A 27,329-nucleotide genomic window follows, 5' to 3' on the forward strand; every position below is an offset into this window, starting at 1 on the left:
TCTGCCTCCCTGGTTCAGGTAGTTCTCCTGCCTCAGCCTCCTGAGTAGCTGGGACTACAGGCATGCGCCACTGCGCCTGGCTAATTTTTGTATTTTTAGTAGAGATGGGGTTTCACCATGTTGGTCAGGCTGATCTCGAACTCCTGACCTTGTGATCTGCCCACCTCAGCCTCCCAAAGTGCTGGGATTATAGGCGTGGGCCACTGCTCCCGGCCGGTAGTTCTGTTTTTATTTTTTTGAGGAACCTCCATACAGTTTTCTATAATGGCTGTACCAATTTACAATCTCACCAATAGTATGCAAGTGTTTCCTTTTCTCCACATCATTGCCAACAGTTTTTATCTTTTGTCTTTTTTGTAATAGCCATTCTGACGGGTGTGAGGGAATTATGTCTGTGTGGTTTTGATTTGCATTTCTCTGATTGTTAGTGATGTTAAGCACCTTTTCAGGTATCTGCTGGTCCTTTTAATGTCTTCTTTGGATAAATATCTATTCAGATCCTTTGGCTGTTTTTAAATTAGATTATTTGTTTGTTTTGCTGTTTAATTGAATTATTTATTTTTTATAGTATTTAGATTTTGCTGAATTTGAAGACACCTTGAAAACATTTTCAAAAGAATGCAAAATAAAAGGAAAACCATTGTGTAAAACAGTAGGTGGATCTTTCAGAGACTCGAAATCATTGACAATTCAGGTAACATTTTGCTTATTTTTCATCCCTGTAGATAATTCAAGATGCTCCCAACTTGTGGAAAATGCTGCCATTGGATAGTGCTGGAATAGTTTTGGAGCACTTGCTCAGAGTTACTTTAGATTGCACAAGTGTTTATAGATGAACTAATAATGCCATTTTAAATCTCTGTACCCTCCCTAGGAAATGTGTAGCCATATAAGATCTTTCACAAACATTTCTTGGGAAGAAGGAAAAGAAGAAACATGCAATGTTCAGGAACTGAGACAATTGTAGCCTTCCTCCTGAGGAGTTTCAGGTTATTAATTCTAGGCACTGGGGATCCAACAGCGAACAAACGAAATCCAGCCCCTGCCAGTACAGCATTTGCATTCTAGCTTGGGGAGGTTGGAGGGAACAGGGAGCAAGAGTGAGACTGACGAGGTGGGTCTATGAAAGGAAGTCTGAGCAACTCTGAATACCAGTGGGCTGCAGGGGAGGTTATACAGACCTCAACTCTCAGGGTTAGAAGGGAACTTAAAAATCCTTGGCTGGGCATGGTGGCTGACTCCTGTAATCCGAGCACTTTGGGAGGCCAAGGCAGGAGTGTTGCATAAGCCCTGGAGTTCAAGACCAGCCTGTGCAACACAGTAGTACCTCGTTTCTTTTTCTTTTTATTTGAGATGGAATCTCTCACTCTGTAGCCCAGGCTGGAGTACAGTGGTACGATCTCGGCTCAACACAACCTCCGCCACTGGGATTCAAGCAATACTCCTGCCTCACCCTCCCTAGTAGCTGGGATTACAGGCAGATGCCACTGTGTTTGGCTGATTTTTGTATTTTTAGTAGAAATGGGGTTTCACTACATTGGCCAGGCTGGTCTCGAACTCCTGACCTCAAGTGATCCTCCCGCCTTGGCCTCCCAAAAATGCTGGGATTACAGATATGAGCCACCACGCCTAGCCGGAACCTCGTTTCTATAAAAAATAAAAAATTGGCCAAGCGTGGTGGCATGCACCTGTAGTTGTAGCTGCTTAGTTGCCTGAGGTAGGAGGATCACTTGAGCCCAGGAAACCAAGGCTGCGTTGAGCCATGATCATACTGCTATACTCCAGCTGTAGTGACAGAGTAAGACCCTGTCTCCAAAAAAAAAAGTCATTATTTTAACCATTATTTGATGTCTCGATCTCATTTGTAATATGCCAGATAAGTAATCAGTTCACCTAGAATATTTCCATTGACCATTTCCTGAGACAGCATGTTTCACCTTTGGATGATTTTATTATTTATTTATTTATTTATTTATTTGAGATGGAGTTGTGTTCTGTTGCCCAGGCTGGAGTGCAGTGGCAGGATCTCGGCTTACTACAACCTCCGCCTCCTGAGTTCAAGCGATTCTCCTGCCTCAGCCTCCCAAGTAGCTGGGATTACAGGCACACGCCATCATGCCCGGCTAGTTTTAGTATTTTTAGCGGAGATAGGGTTTTACCATGTTGGCCAGTCTGGTCTCAAACCCCTGACCTCTGGTGAGCCACCTGCCTCAGCCATCCAAAGTGCTGGGATTACAGATGTGAGCCATCATGCCTGGTCTATTTTATTCTTATAATTAAAAAAAAAAAAAAGTTATGTGGAGACAGAGTCTTGCTGTGTTTCCCAGGCTGGTCTCAAACTCCCAATCTTAAGTGATCCTCTTGCCTCAGCCTCCCAAAGCACTGGGATTATAGGCATGAGACACTGCACCTGGCCTTATTACTTTAACAGATTTTTAAATTTTAACATACCTACTTCCAGAAATAATTTGAGGCTTGGCTTGTAAACCCCTTGAGTAGCCGGAGTTCAGGTGGCAGCCACCGCTGGTTTTCTTCTAGTACTTGACTCCCTAATGGCCTGGCATGGGCACTGTTGAGAGAGGGGCACTTTTGAAGTGGCCTATGGAGCTCAAGGCAGGGCTGAACCCTCTGCCTGCTCCCCTTCAGGCCTCAGGCCCCTGGATGCTGAGCTGCTGCTGCTTTCTGTCAACACAGACTTTTCTGTGGATGCTACAGGAGCCAGACCTCCCTGGCACCCCCTCCCCCAGAGAGATACATTCAGAACATAAAAGAATACAGTCATTATTAGAGGCGAAAACAGGTTCTTAGAGTGAACTGTGTTCCTCGGGGAATCAGCTTCACTCCCCAGCACATGGCTTCCCTGGTTCTTTCTAGATGAAAAAAAGACCTTTACCCTACACGTGGGAAGTGTATGTGAGCATCTGTTAATTAAAGCTACCATTTGAGAGGAATGTAGCAAATCCTCAATACCTAACTAGCAGAACAGTGAGAATCTTTTGTGGAGTTCACACGTGACCAGATTATATGATGATACAGGGTAAGGCCGACAGGCCCTGTGTCGTGAAGCTTCTTTGCTTATCGGGTCCCTCCAGAGGCGGCTGCTGTACACTTTTCCAACTGGGTTCCCAGTTGGTTGCCTTTCAGCTCCAGCTGCATCTGAGAACACTCAAATGTCTCTTCAGGTCTTTTAAAAAAATTGTGATTAAAGATAACATAGAATGTCTCATCTTAACTATTCTTACGTGTACAGTTCAGTAGTGTTAAATGTGTTCACATTGTTGTAAAACGGATCTCTAGAATTTTTCATCTTACAAACATGAAACTCTGTCCCCATTGAAAAACTCTCCCTTTATCCTCCCCCTAGGCCTTGGCAGCCACTATTCTTAACTTTCCGTCTATGAATTGGCTACTTTAGATATGTCCTATAAATGGAATTATACAGTATTCGTCTTTCTGTAATTGGCTTATTTCACCCAGCATAATGTCATCAAAGTTCATTCATGTTGCGGTATATGACAAGATTTCCTTTCCTTTTAAAGGCTGAATAATATTCTCTGGTACATATTCACACACACACCCCACAGCTAGCTTGTTTATCTGTTCTTCTATTGATGGACACTCCGGTTGCTTCCACCTCTTGGGTATTAAGAATAATGCTGTTAGGGCCGGGTGCGGTGGCTCACGCCTGTAATCCCAGCACTTTAGGAGGCTGAGGCAGGCAGATCACCTGAGGTCAGGAGTTCAAGACCAGCCTGGCCAACATTGTGAAACCCCATCTCTACCAAAAAAAAAAAAAAAAAAAAAGAATACAAAATTAGCCGGGCGTGGTGGCCAGTGCCTGTAGTCCCAGCTACTCGGGAGGCTGAGGCAAGAGAATAGCTTGAACCTGGGAGACGGAGGTTGCAGTGAGCCAAGATTGCACCATTGCACTCCAACCTGGGGGACAAGAGCGAGACTTGTTCTCAAAAAAAAAAAAATAGTGCTGCAGTGAACGTGGGTGTGCAAGTATCTCTTTAAGGCCTTGCTTTCTGTTCTTTTGGATATATGCCAGCAAGTATTGCTGGATCATATGGTAGCTCTATTTTTCATTTTTCGAGGAATTGCCAAGCTGTTTTACAAAGTGGTTGTACCATTTTCCATTCCCACCAGCAGTACTTAAGCGTTCCAGTTTCTCTACTTCCTTGCCAATGCTTGTTATTTTCTCTCTGTGTGTTTTTAAAATGTTAGCCATTTTGATGGGTTTGAAGTGATATCTTGTCATAGTTTTGATTTGTATTTCTCTGATGTCTTCAGGTTCATTTTTATATAACTTGAAAGACCTTGAACCTTTCTGATTGTCACAAACATTTCTTTTCTGCTCATCCAATCAACAGCTGTGTCCCCCACTATGGTAGATTTCCCAAATGAAATGTCTGGTTTGAGTGAAGAAGAGTGGGGAAAAAAATTTAAAAAGAAGAAGAAAAAAATACATCTAGAACTGAGGTTTAGCAAAATATGCTAATTTTTAGTGGAACTCAAAAAATAGTGAGTTTCCCCCAGCAGTTTTATGTGTATAGTTCAGTAGTGTTAAGTATGTTTACATTGTTGTGAGATGTAAGAAGCATGTGTGTTTACAAGTTACTATTGATGGTGTACACATTTTCTCATCTTGTTGATTCTGCTTTGATCATAGTTTATAGAACATCACTAGTATTTTGTGATTGTAAGTTATAATAGTGGATTCTTTTATGTGTGGATATTATTTTAAGCTCAGGGACCATTTCCAGGTTCAGAATATGAGTCATGAGTTAAGAAGGATGATAGAGGTGATTATGATGACAGCAAAGGTTTGTGGTTTCAGATCTACAAATAGAGACCTTAGAACAAACTGTAGATGGGCCTTTTGACTTGTGGACTCTGCCAAGCCATGTTAAGAAAATACCTTTTCTCTAAGCCATAACATTTCACAAGAGTCTGCGCTCACCTCAATCACACAGTCACAGAGCTCTTGGTCACCGCACTTCTCGTGGCAAGGCCTCCTCAGGAATGGTCACAGGGCTTGCTTGGGACCTTGGCAGAGGCAAGCGTGGGGCTGAGCCTGGCCCCACAGCACTGCCCCGGGAGGATCTGTTCACCTTTGTGGCAGTCATTAACAAGCATGCGGGTCTCTAGCCAGCTTCCCCAAATTCTTCCAAGAGGTGGCTGTATTCGGCTGCTTGGGCTTTGTTTTGGCAACCCCCACCCACAGCTGCTAACAGACTGTCCCTTGCCTGTGTCCAGGAGGAATAGAAGAGCCAGCCTTGAGGAGGTAGATGCTCATTGTAGGGCTTCTTAGAAAAATTCTGAGTTTACTTGAAATGTAACCGGCACCTTCCAGCATCAGGCAGTATTCAGAGACAGTGTTTGATCACATGACATAGTGCACATTTTTGTGATATTCAGATTTGAGGATTCCTTACCAATCAACATCTTTGACCTATGTGAACCAAACACTGTCACATTATTTGTTCTCTATACGTTTCCATTTGATGTTAGGAAATTTGCTTATAAACAGATAAAACAGGTAATTTTTTAAAATGACAATTTTGCAGGAAAATTATCTGTAAACATTTTTCTTTTCTTTTTTTTTTTTTTTTTTTCTGAGACAGGGTCTCTTTCTGTCGCTTAGGCTGAAATACAGTGGTGCAATCTCAGCTCACTGCAGCCTCTACCTCCAGGGCTCAGATGGTCCTTCCACCTCAGCCTCCCAGGTAGCTGGGACTACAGGCACATGTCACCACGCCCAGCTAATTTTTGTATTTTTAGTAGAGACAGGGTTTCACCATGTTGTCCAGGCTCGTCTTGAACTCCTGGGCTCAAATGATCTGCCTGCCTTGACCTTCCAAAGTGCTGGGATTACAAGTGTGAGCTACCATGCTCGGCCACGTAAACTGACTTTTTTTTTTTTTTTTTTTGGAGATGGAGTCTCGCTCTATTGCCCAGGTTGGAGTGCAGTGGCACAATCTCGGCTCACTCCAACCTCTGCCTCCCAGGTTCAAGCAATTCTCCTGCCTCACCCTCCGAAGTAGCTGGGATTACAGGCATGTACCACCACGCCTGGCTAGTTTTTGTACTTTTAGTAGAGACGGGGTTTCACCATGTTGGTTAGGCTGAACTCCCGACCTCATGATCCACGCACCTTGGTCTCCCAAAGTGCTGGGATTACAAGTGTGAGCCACTGCACCCATGAACTCATTTTTAGAAGTATAAAAGAACAAAGGCCAATAATGGTGGTAAGTAACAATGGTATTGGGTGGGGAAGTGGGGATTCTATAGAAAATCCAATCTCAGAAACACTGTTGGAGTTGAGCATAAAATGTAAGTCCAAATATCTTGGGCATTCGATACAAAAAGAACAGTAGCAGCTGCATTGTTTTAGACTCTTAGGAAGTTCTTTCACTTCTGCCTTTTACTTAAATCCACAAAATTATGCCACAGGTATTTGTGACAGGTGAATTATCTTCCTTGTGACACAGGTGACATGATAATTGCCACTTCCTTTCTCCAGAATTCTTTCAACTAGTGCATGCTAAATCATGACGCTGTTGTCCCAGGTCAAACGGCACTGAGTTGGTGCTCCTTCCTCCACCTCCAGCCTTCTCTGTCGCTGCAGCTGCAGCTGGCAGGCATGGACAGTCACCTTATGGTATATTGGGGTCTATAGTGGCTTCCTTCAGCTCCATCTCAGCCTGGTGTGCTTCTAGCAGTGGGGCAAGTGGCAGTGCTATTGCCTAGGTCCAGGATTGACTGGGTCAGTGTGTGTGGGCTCCCGGCCACTCCAGGACGTGGAACCATGCTGTCAGCAACCTTCCGTGCATGTGAGGTTTGTTCCTGGGAGGCCCGGCTAGACTCGGTCTGGATAGCTTTTGTCAGTTGCATGCTGTGGGTCAGCAGGTCCAAAGGGTGACTTCAGTATATTTACGTGTCCATGAGTTCTCTGGCCCCAAGTCTTTGTTCTATGCCTTATTCTTTCTGTTTCAAAGACCTTAAATGTTTTGTGTGTTCTTCATAGTGCCCAGATTAGGTATTGCAAAGGTGTGGGAAACCAGGGTTGGTCTGCAGGAATCGCAGGCTCAGGAGCTTGAATCCTGTGGGATCTCTGTTTTTCTATCCTTTACCTCTGAAAAGGAGTATGTGGGAAATCTGTGGTGGTGTGAGTTGTGAGAATTTTGGGTGTTGACATTTACAACGAGGTGTAGTCTGATGTCTTCTCCACAGAAGGATCTTGTTGCTGCATTTGACGACGGAGACCAGAAGGTGTTCTTCAGTCTGTGGGAGGAGCATATTCCTAGTTCCGTCCGAGATGGGGACTCCTTTGCCCAGAAGCTGGAATTCTATCTCCACATCCATTTTGCCATCTATCTTCTGAAGCACTCTGTGGGGAGACCGGTGGGTTTACCTGGTGTTGCGGGTGGATCTGAATGGTGTGTTAAGGAACAGTGTTTGCTGTCATTGTCCACATGGGTGTGGATTTTATATGTGGCTGTTTTGTTATATTGCTTACAAGGTATAGGCATCCTCTATCATGAGGAGTGATTTTCTACCATATTCCCAGTAGCTTATATTCTAATTTTTATGGAGATTTGATAATTTCTGTAATTAAAGCTATATTATTTTCCTAAATACCTCAAGTTTTTGAAACCTCATCAAAATTAAGTTTATTTGGCAATTTTGTCTGTAGACATGTATGTCTAAGAGAATCCATATTTCAGCTGCATATTAGACCCTATATTAGAACATAAAATTATTTACATATTTATTGTAGAGAAAGGGTCTTGCTATGTTGCCCAGGCTGGTCTTGAACTCCTGGGCTCAAACAGTCCTCTCACCTTGGCCTCCCAAAGTGCTGGGATTACAGGCATGAGCCACTGTGTCTGGCCAGAACACACATTTAAACTTAAGTCGTGGAAAAGGGCACGTCTCTTTGTGGAAAGTCCTTTTGAGTGATAGGTTGAATTTAGCATCTGCAGTCCTTTCCCAGATGGGGCTGGAGATGGGAAGAGAGGAGAGGGCTGAAATGTCAAGCTGCTGGGGTGGCTGAGCTTTGATGACAGAAGGGCAACAGAGGCGAGCTGGCATTTGACCCCGTGCATTAATTACTGCCCTGTGGACCAATGTGAACGCATGAGACTGTCAGAACACCAAAGGTGGGGACAGTGGTGGAGGGAGCAGCAGGAGCGTACATTGTAGTAGTTGTTGGAAGGCTGTTCCTCAGGTTATTACTCTTCCGAGGAAGATCACAGGAGATTTTCATTTTCTGTTTGTATTTCTGTTTCTTTTATGTCTGGGGGTCAAAAGAGGGCCTCCTGGTATAGGTCAACTGAGATGTGTTTGTAAGAACAGGTTAGTCTGTGTACGAGACTGTGAAGGCCATGACTGGTAGAGCCAGTGTGGGAGCAAAGCCCCACATTCACCAACTCTGGTTTTCTCATTGAGGGCCAAGAGGAGGTAGAACCCTGAGAGGGGAACTAACTTGCCTGGGATACACATGGAATAGTGACACGGAGCAAGCCCAGGCCTTAGCACAAGAAAGGAAAGGAGTGAGATGGAAGCTTCTGTTTCCAAACACCATAAAGAAATGCCTGTTAACCTTTAGAAACCGCTCCTGCTGGAGGCATGGGAATGCAGACAGATACTTATTTGTATCTGAAAAGTAGAAGCCATGTGTCTGTCTAATAATGAGGAAACTAGTTAAATAAATGTGATAGACAAGATGAGGTTTTGTCCTGCCATTGAAAATGTTTATGAAGAATTTTAAGGATGTGAGAAAATGGCAATAATAAAGTTAAAAAGCAGCATATTGAACTGTATATACAGTTCTCTGATCTTGCTAAGTTTCATTAAGGGGGAAATTTAGGGTGGATGGTAGAATTCTAGAGACAACGCACCTGCCAGGCTAGATAGGGGATGCCAGCGACGTGACTGGGACAGAAGGAGGCTCAGAGAGAGGATGGGGTGAGCAGATGGACTGGGCATTGAGCTGGAGACCTCAAACAAGTGCTTTCCCTTCCTCCAGGACAAAGAGGAGCTGGATGAAAAGATTTCTTACTTCAAAACCTACCTGGAGACCAAAGGGGCAGCCTTGAGCCAGACCACAGAGTTTCTTCCTTTCTATGCCCTTCCTTTTGTTCCCAACCCTATGGTGCACCCCTCATTTAAAGAACTCTTCCAGGTAAGTGTCAGCTTTTAACTCTTGTGTCAGGTCCTGGGTGACATTGTGGTTTTATCTTCTATAAGCTGGGGGTTTCTGAATGATGCTTTAAAAAACTAAAATTTGCTTCTGTTATTATTCTTAGTTCTAGCCATAATTTTTTAGTCAGTCTTCTATTAGATGGTTAGTTAGGTTTGGTTTTTGCCATCCTGTACTAGCAGTGGTTTGAGACTTGTACATACATTAAATCTGGAAGAGTTACAGTAATTAACACTTTGTAATAGCAAAAACTAGGAACAACCCAATTGTACACCAACAGAAGCATGCATAAATACATTGTGTTATATTCACACAATGGAATGTTATGCATCAATGAGAATGAATGAACTAAATCACACAATGATGAAATCTTAAGCTGGATACAAGAGAGGACAAGCTATGTGATTCCCTTTACATATACATCAAAGCAAACAAAAGTAGTTTTTAGGCATATGTCTACTAATGTTAAAATGTTACAGAAAGTTGGCTGGGCGCGGTGGCTCACACCTGTAATCCCAGCACTTTGGGAGGCCGAGGTGGGTGGATCACTGGAGGCCAGGAGTTCGAGACCAGTCTGGCCAACATGGGGAGACCCCATCTCTACTAAAAGTACAAAAATTAACTGGGTGTGGTGGCATGCACCTGTAATTCCAGCTACTCAGGAGGCTGAGGCAGAAGAATTGTTCAAACCCGGGAGGTGAAGGTTGCAGTGAACCAAGAGTGCCACTGCACTCCATCCTGGGCAATAGAGCAAGACCTTGTCTCAAAAAAAAAAATTATAGCAAGCAAGGATTCTCACCTGCTCGAATGGCAACTTTAAACTTTTTACTTTCTCACACATAGAATTGACTTTTCAGGATGTATAGTTCCATGAATTTTAACACAAGTATGTTTTGTTTGTTTGTTTAATTGGTTTTTTTTGAGATAGTCTTGCTCTGTCGCTCAGGCTGGAGTATAGTGTCGCAAACTCGGCTCACTGCAACCTCTGCCTCCCGGGTTCAAGTGATTCTCTTGCCTCAGCCTCCTGAGTAGCTGGGGCTACAGGTGCGCACCACCATGCCTGGCTAATTGTTGTATTTTTAGTAGGGATGGGGTTTCACCATGTTGGCCAGGATGGTCTTGAACTCCTGACCTCAGGTGATCCACTTGCCTTGGCCTCCCAAAGTGCTAGGATTACAGGCGTGAGCCACTGCGCCTGGCCTTGTTTGTTTGTGTTTTGGAGACAGAGTCTCATTCTGTCACCCAGGTCACTCTGTCACTCAACAGCAACTGATGCAATTCTTCCAAATCCCAGTACATTTCAGCATCCCATTCAGTTATAATTCTGTAAAACAACTTTCATCCCTCCTGAATAGTAACTGCTAAACTGAAGGCTACTTAGTTGACTGCTTTCATTAAAGCAGGCCTTTTGTAGAGTAGCCCAAGTTGAAATTTTTGCTGTTTTTTCTTGATCATTCTAGATTTACCTACTTCCTCTCCCAGAAAGTTGAAGAAATAAACATTAAGAAGGTGGTTAAATTTGGAAGGGTTCAGATGTCTTGGAGGATTAAAACAAAGAAAATAATAAAAATAAATTTTAAAAAATTAAAAATTAAATTGAAAAATTTCTAAAAATAAATAATCTTGGAAGGGGACGGTAGATTTTCTCACAGTGAGACTTCCGTTCCTGAGGCATAGCAGCATGGATAAAGCTTGGATCCAGGTGGCAGCAGAGCTGGCAGAATCAGGGATGGGGCCTAGCAGAGGCTGCAGCTGGCAGCTTGACTCACTCAGATTTGGTGTTCCAAGATGGAGTTCAGCTTCTGGTGGTTTAAGGAATTTAATGACCTTCCGTATTCATGGAGATTGATTTTATTCCATTTTTTTCTTTTGTTAGTCTACATATGTTCTTTTAATGGTAACAGATATTTTTAGTATGTATACATAATAAAGTCAATTTTTTTTTTTTTTTTTTGAGATGGAGTTTCACTCTTGTCACCCGAGCTAGAGTGTAATGGCTCGATCTTGGCTCACTGCAACCTCCACCTCCTGGGTTCAAGCGATTCTCCTGCCTCAGGCTCCCGAGTAGCTGGGATTATAGGCACGCGCCATCATGCCTGGCTAATTTTTGTATTTTTAGTAGAGACGGGGTTTCACCATGTCGACCAGGCTGTTCTCGAACTCCTGACCTCAGGTGATCCGCCTGCCTCAGCCTCTTAAAGTGCTAGGATTACATGTATAAGCCACCACGTCCAGCCATAAAGTCTACATTTAATCTTTATTTTCTTCCAGAACATTCAGGGAACTCAGAATGCATTAACTTCATTCATCCCCTTTGCAATTTATGTGCTTTTTTTTTTTTTCCGCCAAGTATCTTAGTTACATATTTTAAATGTACAAATTAGGAAGTTTTACTATTTTATGCAATCAGTGTGTGTGTAGATTTTCCCTTATAGCTACTAGTATTTTTGTTCATCATTCCATCTTGTGTTAATGACCTTCCATCTGGGATAGTTGTCTCCTCTTATTTAAGTACAATCTTTAAAACCCCCTTTTCTTGAAGATCTCTTCTTTCAGTTCTTGTTTGACTGCAGTGTCTTTATTGCTTTCTCAGGTAGGATTTAGAATACTAAGTTTACAGTTATTTTCTCTTAGTACATTGAAGATACAAAGCTTAGCTAGATTGCACCATCTCCTAGCTTGCATTGCTGCTATTTTGAAGTTGGCTGTCAGTCTAATTGCTGTTCCTTTGTAGGTGATCCATCTCTTCTCTGGCCTCTGGGATTGTATCATTTCCCTACAGGGTTTCTAGGGATAGATTTCTATTTTTACTTGGGATTTGTTGGGTTTCCTGGATGTGAAGTTTTGTGTCTTTCAACAACTCTGAAAAATGCTCAATTTGTATCTCTTTGTATATTACCATTCTCTTTATTATCTCCTAGATATCTGACTAAATGTATATGAGACTTATTATGTTCTCCATGTCTTTTTATTAAAAAAATTATAAAATACACATAACATAAAATTTACCATTTTGACTTTTTTTTTTTTTTTTTTTTTTTTAAAGAGATGGAGTCTCTTTAAAACTCTATCCCTCAGGCTGAAGTGCATGATTATAGCTCGCTACAGCCTTGACCTCCTTGGCTCAAGTGATCCTCCCACTTCAACCTCCCGAGTAGCTAGACTATAGGCATGCACTGCCACCATTTTGACCATTTTCGAGGGTTCAGCTGAGTGGTGCTAAGAATGTGCACACCATTGTGCTCGCCATACATTTTAATATCTTATGTTTTCCTTCTCTTAATCTCTCTGGCTGTATTCTGGGTGATCTCTTCACATCTGCCTTCCAGTTCACAAACTCACCCTCCAGCTATGTTTAGTCTGTTCTTTAACCTTTTCATAGAATTTGTAATTTCAGTTAACTCTTTATTAGAAGTTTTTTATTGTTGTTGTTTATTCAAATTTGCTGGGACATTTTTATAGTCTCTCACTCCTTCCTCTCTTTTATTTCTTTAATATATTAAAAATTTAGGCCAGGTGTGGTGGCTCACGCCTCTAATCCTAGCACTTTGGGAGGCCGAGGTGGGCGGATCACCTGAGGTCAGGAGTTCCAGACTAGCCTGGCCAACATGGTGAAACCCCGTCTCTACTAAAAATACAAAAATTAGCCAGGCATGGTGGCTAATGCCTGTTATCCCAGCTACGCTGGAGGCTGAGGCAGGAGAATCTCTTGAACTCAGGAGGCAGAGGTTGGGGTGAGCCAAGATTGTGCCACTGCGCTCCAGCCCGGGTCACAGAGCAAGACTCCATCTCAAAATAAATAAATAAATAAATAACTCCTTGGCTTCCTTGCTCTAATTTTCCTTCTAATTTTCCTCCTATCTCTGACCATCTCTTCATTTAACAAACTGAGCCACCACGCCCAGCTCGGAAATGTTCTTGTTCTCAGAGTTGAAAGCACAGAAAAAATAAGAATGGTCAACAAAAAATATAAGTGACTCATGTCCAGAGAGGCTTTATTTCAGTCTCATCCCTGTCATTACCAGAGCATCATAAAGTAAGTAATTACATTGAAAACACATATTTGTTGGTTATACAAAATAGTAGTCAACAACAGAGCAATCTAACTGGAGGTCTGCATGTCCCAAGCATTTCGTTTTGTTTTTTGAGATGTAGCAGTCCTTTCCTGAGATTCTTCTCTGTGTGGTTGAGCATAGACTACCTTGAGTTGTAGCACTTGGGTGATTTCCCTAGGGCTGCCCTAACAAAGTACCACAGGCCAGGTGCCTTGAGACAGCAGACATTCATTGTCTTACAGTTCTGGAGGCTACAAATCTGAAATCAAGGTGTTGGCCGGGCTATGCTGTCCCTGAATCCTAGGGGAGGATTCTTCCTTTCCCCTCCCAGCTTCTGGTAGCCCCAGGTGTTCTGTGACTGTGGCAGCATCATTCCAGTCTCTGTCTCCATCATCACATGGCTGTCTTCCTTCTGTGTCTGTGTCTAAATTTTCTTCTTGTAGGACACCAGTCATATTGGATTAAGGACCCACCCTACTCCAGTGTGGCCTTTATCTTAACTTTAATTACATTGGCAATGACCCCGTTCCCAACGACCTGATGTTCTGAGGTACCAGGCGTTAGGATTTCAGCATGTATTTTGAGGGAACACAGTTCAATCCATAATAACACACATGTTATAAATAAAGTTATCATGCAGTATAAGGGAATTACACAATTTTTTAAAAATATAAGAACTCTCTGATTGGGCATGGTGGCTCTTGCCTGTAATCCCAGCACTTTGGAAGCCTAAAGCAGGTGGATAACTTGAGGTCAGGAGTTCGAGACCAGCCTGGCCAACATGGTGAAACCCCGTGTCTACCAAAAAAAAAAATACAAAAATTAGCCCGGCTTGGTGACACTTGCGTGTAATCCCAGCTACTCAGGAGGCTGAGGCAGGAGAGTCGCTTGAACCTTAAGCCGCTGCACTCCAGCCTGGGTGACAAAGCAAGACTCTTGTCTCAAAAAAAAAAAAAAAAAGAACTTTCTGCTCATCTGGCAGTATTTTTTCCAGAAATCAGATGACATACTGGCTAGAATGATTGGGTGGGGGTGGGAGGCGTGGAGGAGGTAACAGCTGGAGAGGCAGACAGTGGAGAAGGATGGAAAGGCCCAAGGGCCATGGGGCAGCATCCAAAAGGATGGTGGGTATGCATTTTTAGTGGCTTAGCTGCTTTTTTTTGTGGAACTTCTTGGTTTGGGTAGAAGATATTTCTGTATAAAGAGTATAAGGAAAATTGTCCTGAGACAAAGATAGTTACTTGTTATGTTTTTTTCTTATTTAAGTCATTAATTTTTTCTTCTTAATAAGCATTATTTGAGATAAATAATTTATTTTTAAAGGATAAATCATGTTAAGACTATATCATAATTCTTGACATGATGGGGTATTTGTGGCAGAAAATAGCTTCTGTCCTTTTTTCTTATCTAGATGAGGTTTGTGGAAATGAGTCCCTTTCTTGGGGAAAGTCTCAGTAACTTAGTGATAATTGTTTATGTTATGCCTCCCAGTGCTGTGCGTGCCTAGACTGTACTGAACTATTTTTGGTATGCAGCCTAATAAGGTTCCTTGTCACGACTGTGTTTAAATCACGTGAAATATTCAAATCATGTTCAGGGTTATTTTTTCCCTGTTTATGAAAGAACTCTATTTTTTCTTCCTACTGTGGACACTTGAATCTTCTATAAATGAGTTGGTCAGATGTCCTAAACCTGTTTTTCACAGCCTCACAGCACTGGCAAGACATTTTGCTTTTGGTTTCAATCACTGTGCAGGGTTTTTTGGCCTAATGACCTCAACTTGATGATACTGTTGGTACTTAGTAATCTAATGTTTGTGTTTTTGTTCCCTTGTTTTTTTCTTTAGGATTCCTGGACTCCAGAGTTAAAGTTGAAGTTGGAAAAGTTTCTAGCTTTAATATTTAAAGCCAGCAACACACCAAAGCTTTTAACAATATATGTATCCTTTTGAAGCAAATAGAGACCACCTATGGTTTTAGAGCAGATTTTATTTAGAGTAGCACACTGGCTTAGGTTGCCTCATTAAATAGGGATAATTAATAGTGTTGCTTTCATATTTACAAGATCAAAGAATCATTAGTGGCAGGGCCTATAGAGATCAACTTCTATATCATTAGGTCTCTGAGACTTTCTTTTTGGCTAGGTCTTATTTTGATGTCATGTGGCTAGAAGCTGGCTTGGTAGAAAAGAAAGTTTGTCTTCTTGTAAAAGAACTCCTTGGGATAATTGTCCATTTGCAAAATATCACTTAACCACTTTTAAGGCCTTCAGGCCATGACATATGGATCAGGTAACAATCTAACTTGTCATTCAAATTGGGATTTCTTTTTAAATAACTTTATTGAGGTGTAAAATCTACCCATGGTAGGTGTACAATTTAATGCTTTTTGGCAAATGTACAGAGCTGTGCAGTATCACCACAGTCCAGTTCAAACTGGGACACTTTTGAGAGTAAAATGGGTGCCCGGGTGACCGGTGTAAATAGAGCCCGTTCAGGAAGAGCAGAACGTGAGGTCACCCAACCCATGGAAGGCTCGTTTCCCAAAGGTTATTAGTCTACAGACAAGTGTCTCCTTTTATTCGGAAGAAAAATGTATCCAAAGTTATTTCATAACAAGAACATAATGTTTTGAATCATAAAATTGGTGATTGTTTTGTTTTATTTCATGAAAAATATAGGCTACTTTGCCACATAATACCTTCTGCTTTGTTTCTAACTCCAAAGCATTTGGCTTTCTTGACCTCATTGAGGTTTTTTTGTCACTAGGATTCCATGCCGCTTTTCTTCTTGAGCTTCCTAAGCCTTCCCTGTTGCCCGTCTTCAGATTCCTTAGCCTGGCCTGAGCCAAACAGGCTGATCTACAGCTCTCCTCTCTGCCTTTGTATCCTTAAGGCTTTTGTTTAAATTCTTCTCTTTACCTACATACCATGATGTTGGCGTATCCAATCCTTTTTCTTCCTAGAGTTTCATATACAGTGGTTTTCAGTGAAACTAGAACTTTTTCAATTTGACTTATAATTATTTGAACATGCTTTTAAAAAGTGTTTCTTGGCTTAATTTTTTTTTTTTTTTTGATACTGCTCCTCGTGGAACAGGGCTACCCCATAGGCAGTGTGCCCAGAGTAGCTCAGCTTAATAATTATGGGTGCCAATATATTAAGAATCTAATCAAAATGATTTACATGGTAAATTATATTAGTTATATTAATAATATATTCGTATATTCAAAACAGTAGCTTACTGGGCCCTGTGACTCACACCTGCAATCCCAGCACTTTGGGAGGCTAAGGCGGGAGGATCACTTGAACCCAGGAGTTTGAGCCCAGCATGGGCAGCATGGCGAAATCCCATCTCTGCAAAAGGTACAAAAAGTTAGCTGAGGCTGGTAGCGTCCACATGACTGTGGTCCCAGCTATTTGGGGGAGACTGAAGTGGGCAGATCACCTGAGCCCGGGAAGTTGAGGCTGCATTGAGCTGCGATCGTGCTATTGAACTTCAGCCTGGGCAACATAGTGACACGCTGTCTCAAAAAAATAAGAATAAAAAAAAATTCATTGTACCTATCTTATAGGAAGATTATGAAGATTGAGTTAATACATATAACTTGTGTGAAACAGTCCAGTATATAGTAAGTGCTTGATAACTGTTAGCTATTGGCATTAGAATTTTTAAGTACTTGTCACCTTTCATCCTGTTCTACATGCTTTGAAGCATATGCTGAAATGTAGCAGGTCACTATAAATAACATTCTAATATTTTCCTTGTTACATGAAAATATTTGCAGTTCAGTTCAATACGTTAAGCTTCTACTATGAGTCAAATATTGCTCTAGGATTTAGGGATATAAAGAAAAGGCCAAGGTGTAATTCTCTTAGCCAAATTGGAGCTTTGGACAATAAAATGGGAGTCTGTGAGGCAAACACAGGAGGGATGGGAATTACAGGTAGAGGGAACAGCCTGTGCAAAGGCACTGAGACGGTGCCTGGGAAACTAAAATAATTTAATATTGCTGGAGCAGAGTATTGACATAGGCAAACTCAGAGACTTTGCAAGGCCTAGGTCATAAAGGTTTATGCAAAGTCCTATAAGGAATAAGGAGCCTTTGAAGCCTTTTAAGCAGGAGAATAACAGTTGTATTGCAAAAAATCACTTTTTACTTTCTGATTATAAAATCAACTGCATTACTTATAGAAAATTTGGAAAGTACAGAAATGTATTTGATACAGACATACCCGCAAATTGTAATAAATGTAGGTAAATGTATGTGTGCGTATATTTCTATGTATTTTTATCAAAGAAAGAGAACATCGTCCCATATCATTAAATAGCTTTCAAAAGCAGGTTGAGTTCCCTCAGAGGTTTAAACAGAGTTACCACATGACCCAGGAATTGGAGTCCTAGCTATATGCCCAAGAGAAATGAAAACATACATATGTCCACACAACAATGTGTACACAAATGTTCATAGTAACATTATTCATAATAACCAAAAAATGCAAACAACCCAAATGTCTATCGTCTTATGAATGGATAAACTGTGGTGTTATCCAAATGATGGAATATCATTTGATATTATCCAGCCGTAAAAAGGAATGAAGCACTGATTCATGCTGTAACATGAATGATCCTTGAAAGCGTTATGCTCACTGAAAGAAGCCAGTGGCAGGGACCAGGTATTATATGACTCTGTTCATGACATGTGCAAAAGAGGCAAATCTGGAAAGACAGAAAGTAAATCAGTGGTTGCCAGGAGCTGGGGAGAGCAGGGAAAATGGGAGTAACTGCCAGTGAGTACAGGGTTTCTTTTGGAGGATGATGAAAATGTTCCAAAATTGATTATAGTGATGGTTGCACAACTCTGAAAACACTGAAAACCACTGAAATGTACACTTTATTTATTTATTTACTTGTTTATTTGTTGGGTCAGAGTTTTGCTCTTGACACCCAGGCTGGAGTGAAATGGCACGATCTCGGCTCACTGCAAACTCCACCTCCTGGGTTCAAGTGATTCTCCTGCCTCAGCCTCCCGAGTAACTGGGATTACAGGCACCTGCCACCACACCTGGCTAATTTTTGCATTTTTTCTTTTTTTGAGACAGAGTCTCACTCTGTAGCCCAGGCTGTAGTGCAGTGGCACGATATCCACTCATTGCAAGCTTCGCCTCCTGGGTTCACGCCATTCTCCTGCCTCAGCCTCCTGAGTAGCTGGGACGATAGGCGCCCGCCACCACGCCTGGCTGATTTTTTTTTTTTTTTTTTTTTTTTTTTTTTTTTTTTTTTTAGTACAGATGGGTTTTCACTGTGTTGGCCAGGATGGTCTCAGTCTCCTGACCTTGTGATCCATCAGCCTCAGCCTCCCAAAGTGTTGGGATTATAGGCGTGAGCCACCGTGCCTGGCTAATTTTTTTGTATTTTTAGTAGAGACGGGGTTTCACCATGTTAACCAGGATGGTCTCAATCTCCTGACCTGGTAATCCACCCGCCTCGGCCTCCCAAAGTGCTGGGATTACAGGCGTGAGCCACCACGCCTGGCCTGAAAGGTACACTTTAAATAGGTGAATTGTACAGTATGTGAATAAAGCTGTTACCAAAAAATTGAGGAAAAGTTTAAGACAAATTAAGGGAAAAGAAACATGTTAAGTAACTGCCTTCAGTGATGCAGCCAGACATGTGGAAGCTGAGATTTGAACCCAGGCAGTCTGGCTCCAGCGTCCGTGGTCTTAGCAACACTGTGCTATGCTGTTTTCACCTCAATATCAGTTTCCTTAGGATCAAGCTTTCAATTGAAGTTAGAGTTGAAGTATGTATAAAATCAGATTTCCATTTTTAGTAGAATGGCTTGGTAGCAGTGGGGAAGGCCTCTGGAAGGGGATAGGAAGGGGATAGGAGGCTGTTGAAATAGTGCAAGACTTGAATTCAGACAGTGATAATTGAGATGGGGAGAAGAGGACTTGTTTGGGAGTGAGTCCGGTGAGTATGGAGAAGTTGCTTAGCTATTTATAGCAACAGATGGAGCTGGCCCTCCCGGCCCCGAGAACTCTGTTTCACCATGCTGAGGTGCTTTCTCACATTGGCCACAGGATGTCCGATACCCCAAGTACTGTTCCCTGAATGCCTGTTTTCCTGAACTTCTTTTTCATCCCAGAGGGAGAATGGACAAAGTAACAAAGGTAAATCATCTAGATTTAAATTTGTCTAAAAACAACTTTGCCAGTTCAGGTTTTAAGTAGTAAGATGGGTGCAAAGATGGAGAGAATTCATGATTTTGGCTTTAAGAGTCTAAATATTTATGAAAGGCTTTGCAGTCATATTGATCTGCAGTTCCTTGAGGCCCATTTTCAGGAGGGCCAGTATTGTTAGCTTTGCCTTGCATATCAGATAGCTAAGCCTTGGGGAAATGAAGAGAATCCAATAATGTCCCAAAGGGAAGTAACTGCAACAGCAACACATTTTCCCTAGAAGGCATAGGGCGGCGTGGGTAAGGAGAGAATTCTTTTAATTTAATTTATTTTAATTATTTTAATATGTTTAACTTTTACCTTGAACTAGTCAACTGGGGTCTTTGAAGACATATGGAGTACCTATTCTTATCAAGCATTTTCCATTCCAAAGTAGGAATTCCAGCCTTCAGTTTGTAGCATAAAGTGTTATTTTTCCATGGTCAATCATTTTTACCAGAACTATTCACTTTTGAGTAAGGTGAGAAAAAGTATAGTTAATATGAAGTTGGTGGCCACAGCTGGGGCACTGTGCCTCAGTTTTGCCTTTGATACTACATTTTGAAAGCTGCTTAAAGGATGATGCTGGGAAGGGCCTGTGATGGCGTGTCATCCTTCTGGTGAATACTGATGGCATAACCCTCAGTTCCCAGCAGGTGGAGTGTGACTACAGGAGATCTTGTTCCATGCACCAGCACATTTGCCCTTTCAAAGCAGAGTCATATGAGAGAGGATTTCAGAACTTCCTGCCATTGCTTTTTCCTGTTTCTTTTTAGGGAATGAAACTCTTAAAGAAAGGAAGCATTAATTAGTAAATTATTTAGCTCTTTGCTCACCAGGGAGTTGGCAGTTGAGCAATGGGGTTCGTCAACCTCAGGGAGAGCTTGGGTTTGGGTTTGTCACGCAAGATGGCTTTGGCAGCGTCAGCCTTTGAGAAGGCTTTAGATGCTTGGTTTCACTCTTGGTAGCCTCAGGCATCCCCAGCTCAGCCATTCTAAGTGTACTACTGGTTCTGCCAGCCATGCTGACCCTTCTGTCCCTCAGAGGGGACAGGCCCTGCTGACCCTTCATGGAGGAGCAGGGCTACAGATGTGGCACCACGGGATCAACCTAGACTGCTCCAAGGGTCGCAGGAGCACCCTGAGTCTTGGAGCTCCCCAAGGTTGCCCTGCCCCCAGCACGGTATGTGGAGGAAGAGTCCCAGTCTGCATCCTCAGCCCTGCAGGCCCGCTCTCTCAGTTCTAACCTGGGCCCAGGCCTTGGCCAGGGTGCATCGCGGGGCAGTTTGCTCACATCCAACACAGCTAGTATCTTCAACTGGGCTGGGAATTTGGGTCTCGCCCTGCAGCTCCTGGAAATGCACCTCAGCCCACTGTTCCATTACTGCCTGACAGACCATCCGGACTTGATGGCACAAAACGACGATATTCGCTTACGATGATGGTGATGAGCCTGCATGGTCTGGGAGCTGTGGGCTCAGTGAAGTCATGTCTGAAGTCATGTCATGGGCTCCCTCAGCGTGTCTCTCCTGTGCAGTCAGGTGGAGCGGGGTGGGGCCAACTCCAGGCACTCACACGCAGAGTGGTGGTCGGTGCTGGCTGTCACCTGGGGTCTCAGCAGGGGCCCTTGACGAGAACACTTCTGTGGCCTTTCCTTGTGGCCTGGGCTTCCTCCAGGCATGTTGCCTGGGTTCCAAGGATGAATGTCCCCAGAGAGAGCCAGGAGGAAGCTGTATCACTTTTTCTAAGCCAGCCTCTGAAGGAAGTCAGTCATTTCTACTGCATTCCGTTTCATGCAAGTGACTTACTTAGGCCCCCTCACCTTCAAAGAAAGATGACATTCCTCTTCTTGATGGGAAGGAGGTTGTGTCAAAGACTGCAGGCATTTTAAAACCGCCACCACACCCTGCATCCCTGGACCCTAGAGAACTGCCTTAGTTAGTTGAATCTGCCAGGTCGCTGTTCTGAACTAGCCTTTGGACTCCGAGGCAGTGGGGGCGGGAAGGTGGTGAGAGACTCTCCCTGGTTCCTGAGTTTCTGCCGCTCGTGTGCCGCTAGCATACACTGCATTTCTGAGCATAGCTTTTTTCTGGGAGCATTATGTCAATCTGATAAGTGGCCCAGTTTTGCAGATCAAATAAAGATGGGAAGGGGAATGCAAATAAAAGAGCTGTGTTTCTCTACAGGTTTTTAATGTTGGAATTTCAGTAAGGAGACCAGTTTTTTGTTTTTTTTTTTTTTGAGACGGAGTCTCGCTGTGTCGCCCAGGCTGGAGACTAGTTTTTAAGCCGCCTTTAGGGTTGATTTTAACTGAGTTTTCTGGAGGCCAAGCAGAATGGCTGTGGATTTGAGTCTCACAAGCGAAGTGCGTCTGTGGTGGAGTGACTCTGTAATGCGGTGTTGCTATGGAGACTGGAGACTCGCATTTGGGGCCCAGGCATGAGAGTCATTTGTCAACCCCTTGTCTCTTCATCCTGCAACTAAGGCTGCAGTAACAAGGCACAGACATGCCCCCAGTTTAATTTCATTCTAGACTCAGGCATTGTTTTAAATGAAGTGGTTACGTGATATCATTGTTCTGTGTATCTTGATAGGAAGTTTTCATGCCTGAAGTGAGATTGCCATGAGCTTTTAAAGAAGGAAAGAAAGATACTTGCAGCAGAAACTTCTCTCAAAAGGAATTATGTTTGAAATGTTGTATGGAATGAAAACAGATTGACTATATAGTAACATTGGATTATTATTTTTACCTAGTCATTTAAAAAGGATACAGAAATAGTATCTTTTGGCATTTCTAGCATGAATTGATTCAACCCTTTCAGAAAATGAGCAAGTTGATCATTTTTCTGGAGTTTGGAGCCCTAAACAGTATTTTAAAAAATAATGACTCATATTCATACGTTATATTGTAACTTTCTTCATCCAGTATCTGTGGATTAGCAAAGTAGCAAAGAGATAATTTTTATCTGAATAAAAACAGGAAAGAGTATATCATTATAAAGACAGAGGGGTTAATTTTAGCTTTTCACAGTGGGTGAGAAAAACAATTCAATATTTAAAAGTTGATCATTTTGTCTTGAGCAGCCAATTAAAATCTCATTTACCCTTAAAAAAAAAATGCAAGCCGGGAGCGGTGGCTCACGCCTGTAATCCCAGCACTTTGGGAGGCCGAGGCGGGCGGATCACGAGGTCAGGAGATCGAGATCACAGTGAAACCCCGTCTCTACTAAAAATACAAAAAATTAGCTGGGCGCGGTGGTGGGCGCCTGTAGTCCCAGCTACTCGGGAGGCTGAGCCAGGAGAATGGCGTGAACCCAGGAGGTAGAGCTTGCAGTGAGCCGAGATCGCGCCACTGCACTCCAGCCTGGGCGACAGAACTAGACTCCGTCTCAAAAAAAAAAAAAAAAAAAAAAAAAAAAATGCAGTGCCCTAAGTGAAGTAGAAAGGTTAAAAAAGAAAGTCTCAGTGACAGGGGAGATATTTACATCACTGTTATGTCAGTAGTTTGGGATATGAAGAGTCTCAGTAAATTTCACTGGCATGACTAATATGGTTTTATTAAAATAACATGAAGGTTATAATAAGACATCTCCATTAAAAGTTGAGGTCTTGCCACTAGGCGTGGTGGCTCATGCCCGTAATCCCAGCACTGTGGGAGGCTGAGGTGGGAGGATAGCTTGAGGCCAGGAGTTTGTGACCAGCCTGGCCAACATGGTGAGACCCTATTGCTACAAAAACTAAAAAAAAATTAACGAAGTGCGGCGATGCCCATCTGAAGTCCCAGCTACTCAGGAGGCTGAGATGGGAGAATGGTTTGAGCCCAGGAGTTGCAGCGAGCTATGATATGATTGCACCAAAGTCTGGCATGGTGACAAAGCCAGACTCCATCTCAAAAAAAAAAAAAAAAAAAGAGGAAGTTGAGGTCTTGCATGGCAAGGCATCTTGGCTTAGCTGTTCTTGTCTCATAAAACTTTTGACAGGGAAAATAGAAAGTCCTATTTAATGCTCTGAAATAAAGCTGATGTGTTTGAGCTGTCACCCAAGTAGCTTATAGTCATGGACAGGTCTTGTTTGTGGCTAGTTAAAGTATCTGCGAGGTGATGTCTCTGGGTAGCAGGCTGTCCTCCTAAAGAGTATACAGTTGTCCCTCAGTTTCTGTAGGGATTGCTTCCAGGACCCCCACAGATAACGAAAGTCCACAGATGCTCAAGTCCTTTATATAAAATGGCATGGTATTTGCATACAACCTACATACTTCCTCCCATATACCTTAAATCATCTCTAGATTACCTATACCTAATGCAGTGTAAATGCTGTGTATATTGTTGTTATACCATTTTGTTTATGACATGAAAATGATATGAAAAAAAAGTCTGTATGTGTTCAGTACAGGTGCTTTTTTCCCCGAATATTTTTGACCTGAGGTGGTTGAATCCACAGATGCAGTACCCATGGATATGGAGTGCTGACTGTATTTGAAAATGGTCACAAACATTTCAGCCTTATTACCTGCTTCTCTGTTTCCAGTAGGCTGCAGGCAGTTTGGCCTTTTATCCCTGAGATGTGCCACACTTTGAAATTGTCGTAAATTCTGATTCTCGGTTCCCAAGGCAAAAGTTCCACAGATAATCTCTCTATGTTTAGTAAATTGCAGAATTGAACTTCTGGGGGAAAGGGTTCCTTTGTGCAGTCCAGAGGGACTGCTTTGGGGACATTCACATTGGTGATTTGGGAGATCATTGAGCCCAGCTAATGGGTTTTGGTACTCGATCCATCATGTACCACTTGGTCTGTGTTGAGAAAGTTTGCATAGATGTTCTCCAATACTTACTACTGCAATATGGGATTATGAATACTATTCTGTAGAATTTTCATCTTTGGAAGTTTTAGCTTATCTAATTTTGAACTATACATATATATGAAAAACTTTATTTGTATTTATTTACTTCTTTGAGACAGCGCTGTTGCCCAGGCTGGAGTGCAGTGGCGTGATCTTGGCTCACTGCAACCTCTGCCTCCTGGGTTCATGCCCTTCTAGTGCCTCAGCCACCCGAGTAGCTGGGATTACAGGGGCATGCCACCATGCCCAGCTAATTTTTGTACTTTTAGTAGAAACGGGGTTTCACCATGTTGGCCAGGCTGGTCTCGAACTCCTGGCTTCAAGCAATTCACCCGCCTCGGCTTCCCAAAGTGCTGGGATTATAGGTATGAAGCCGCCATGCCCCATCTGAAACAATTTTTTTTTTTTTTTTTTTTTTTTTTTTTTTGAGACGAAGTCTGGCTTGGTTGCCCAGCCTGGAGTGCAGTGGCATGATCTTGGCTCACTGCAACCTCCTCCTCCTGGGTTCAAGCAATTGTCCTGCCTCAGCCTCCCGAGTAGCTGGGATTAAGAGAGTGCACCACCATGCCTGCTAATTTTTGTATGTTTGGTAGAGACGGGTTTCCCCATGTTGGCCAGGCTTGTGGTTTGGGGGCAGTGCTACCTCCTTTCGTCTAAAATGTCCTTCAAGAAAGAGGGCAGGTGGTGTGGGCAAAGAAGTGCTAACACCAATGGGGATTTGCCTGTTTCTGCCGAGACCAGGGCGGCTTGGCTTCAGTGTCTTTAGGGCTGCCCACGGGGGGCTTCCGAGCTGACAATCCTAGAGCCTTCCAAGCTACCTGCTCTAAGGCCTGGTGGGAGTGGTTTTATGCTTTACCAAACTGGCAGAATGATGGAATCTCTTCTGCATTCTTATTTTTCCTAGCATGGGTCAAGTAGTCCAAAATTTTATTTAAAATAAAGAAGTGTCCTGCAGATATGAATTGTCCCCCAGACGACTTCATAATACAAAAACAGAGAAAAAGACACAGGTTTGATTTAGGCATTTTGTGAGCTCAGTATAGAATAAAACATTTCTTTTTTTTTTTTGAGACAAAGTCTCGCTCTGTTGCCCAGTTGCCCAGGCTGGAGGGCAGTGGCAGGATCTTGGCTCACTGTAACTGCTGTCTCCCAGGTTCAAGTGATTCTCATGCCTCAGCCTCCTAAGTAGTTGGGATTATAGGCGAGCACCACCATGCCTAGCAAATTTTTGTATTTTTTTAGTAGAGATGGGGATTCACCATGTTGCCCAGGCTGGTTTCCAACTCCTGGCCTCAAGTGATCTACCCACCTCGGCCTCCCAAAGTGTTGGGATTACAGGCGTGAGCCACGACCAGCCTTAGAAATGTTTATTTTCTTAGACATAGAAGAACTAAAAGAAATTGCATGAGGTTCAGTCAAGGGAATAGATTTTCTTAGGAAACCCAGTGAGGATTGAGTTGAACTTCCTGAAAAGGAAATTTTAAGTCAGTTGGTTACAGCACTATGTAAATAAATGTGGCATAAAATAGAAGTAAGTGTGAAACACAAATGGTGTCAAGTTTATTGTTACAACAAAACATTCTGACTGTAAGTATGGTAGTTCTTTGAGAAGAATACAATTATTTTTCATATTGTGGATTTGTATTGATGTTGTTTTATTTTGATATAAACTGTCTTCCTAGAAATGTTGCAGCAGCTCCACCAGCAGCTGGTTGAAGCTGAACGTAGGTCAATGACATACCTCAAACGGTACAATAAGATCCAGGCCGACTACCACAATCTTATTGGAGTCACAGCAGAACTCGTGGATTCTCTAGAGGCCACAGTCAGCGGCAAGATGGTAAGGAAGAGCCCCAGTTGTGTGTATGTCTGTTTGGCAATGAAGAAGGCTTACGGGCATGGACTATGTTGATATGGCAGATGGAGTCTGCCTCTCTCCATTCCAAGCCATTGGCACCTGCCACTCTGTTTCCAAAAGCCAACATGCATGAAGGAGATAAGGCCGATATTTTTTACTGTTTTTATCAAGCTTCTTGCAGTGTTTTATCCATTTTTCTTAACATACTGTCTGCTATATCTTTATTTCTCTACCTGATTCTTTCTTTTCTTTTTTTTTTTTTTGAGACAGAGTTTTGCTCTTGTTGCCCAGGTTGGAGTGCAGTGGCGTGATCTCAGCTCACTGCAACCTCCACCTCCCAGATTCAAGTGATTCTCCTGCCTCAGCCTCCCGAGTAACTGGGATTACAGGCATGCGCCACCACACCTAGCTAATTTTATATTTTTAGTAGAGACGGGGTTTCTCCATGTTGGTCAGGCTGGTCTCGAACTCCTGACCTCAGGTAATCTGCCAGCGTTGGCCTCCCAAAGTGCTGGTATTACAGGTGTGAGCCACTGTGTCTGGCCCTTTTTTGAGAAAATATTTTTCAAAAAATTGAGACATGGTCTGGCTTTGTTTCCCAGGCTGATTTTGAACACGTGGGCTCAAGTGATCCTCCCACCTTGGCCTCCCAAAGTGCTGGGATTACAGGTGTGAGCCATCGCACCCAGCGTCTACCTTATTAATATTAGCAAAGGATAAGTCTGACGACAGAAAAATATGTGCTGGCAAAAAAATGAGGGGGACATGTCCTGCTGTCACATAGGAAAGCCACTGATTTTCTAATATTGGTTTCATATCCAGCTACCTTTCTAAATCCCATTAATCTTGAGTTTTTTTAATTGATTCTTCTGTATTCTAGATTGACAGTCATGTTATCAAATAATATTTGTGTTTTGCTTTTAAAATTTATCTTGACTTTTCTTAGTACATTGGCTATGGCCTGTGGGATATTGTTGAATAATGTCATCATGGGCATCTTTATCTCATTCCTGACTTTTTATAAAGTACGATAACATCTATTTGTGGACATACAGATTTTTTAAAAATTGAGGTAACTGTAGATTCACACTGCAGTTATAAAAAATAATTCAGGCCAGGTACAGTGGCTCACACTTGTAATCCCACCACT

At 42.6% G+C, this 27,329-nt stretch overlaps 1 protein-coding gene across 9 annotated transcripts in view; it reads left to right on the forward strand.

Moving 5' to 3' along the window:
* The window catches only part of ARMC9 (armadillo repeat containing 9), a 177,307-nt gene that overhangs the window by 9,804 nt on the left and 140,174 nt on the right, over positions 1 to 27,329 (forward strand). For 8 of the 9 annotated variants that reach the window (XM_038001389.2, XM_038001390.2, XM_038001392.2 and 5 more), the window contains exons 3-8: positions 569 to 694; positions 7,237 to 7,407; positions 9,035 to 9,190; positions 15,110 to 15,202; positions 19,410 to 19,434; positions 26,004 to 26,161. In XM_038001389.2, coding sequence (XP_037857317.2) covers positions 569 to 694; positions 7,237 to 7,407; positions 9,035 to 9,190; positions 15,110 to 15,202; positions 19,410 to 19,434; positions 26,004 to 26,161 — 729 coding nt within the window. Of the gene's footprint in view, positions 1 to 568; positions 695 to 7,217; positions 7,408 to 9,034; positions 9,191 to 15,109; positions 15,203 to 19,409; positions 19,435 to 26,003; positions 26,162 to 27,329 lie in introns of those variants that run through there. The other variant, XM_038001391.2, reaches the window with a different exon arrangement.

The sequence above is a fragment of the Chlorocebus sabaeus genome, chromosome 10 (genome assembly GCF_047675955.1).
Source record: "Chlorocebus sabaeus isolate Y175 chromosome 10, mChlSab1.0.hap1, whole genome shotgun sequence".
NCBI classification, from domain to species: domain Eukaryota; kingdom Metazoa; phylum Chordata; class Mammalia; order Primates; family Cercopithecidae; genus Chlorocebus; species Chlorocebus sabaeus.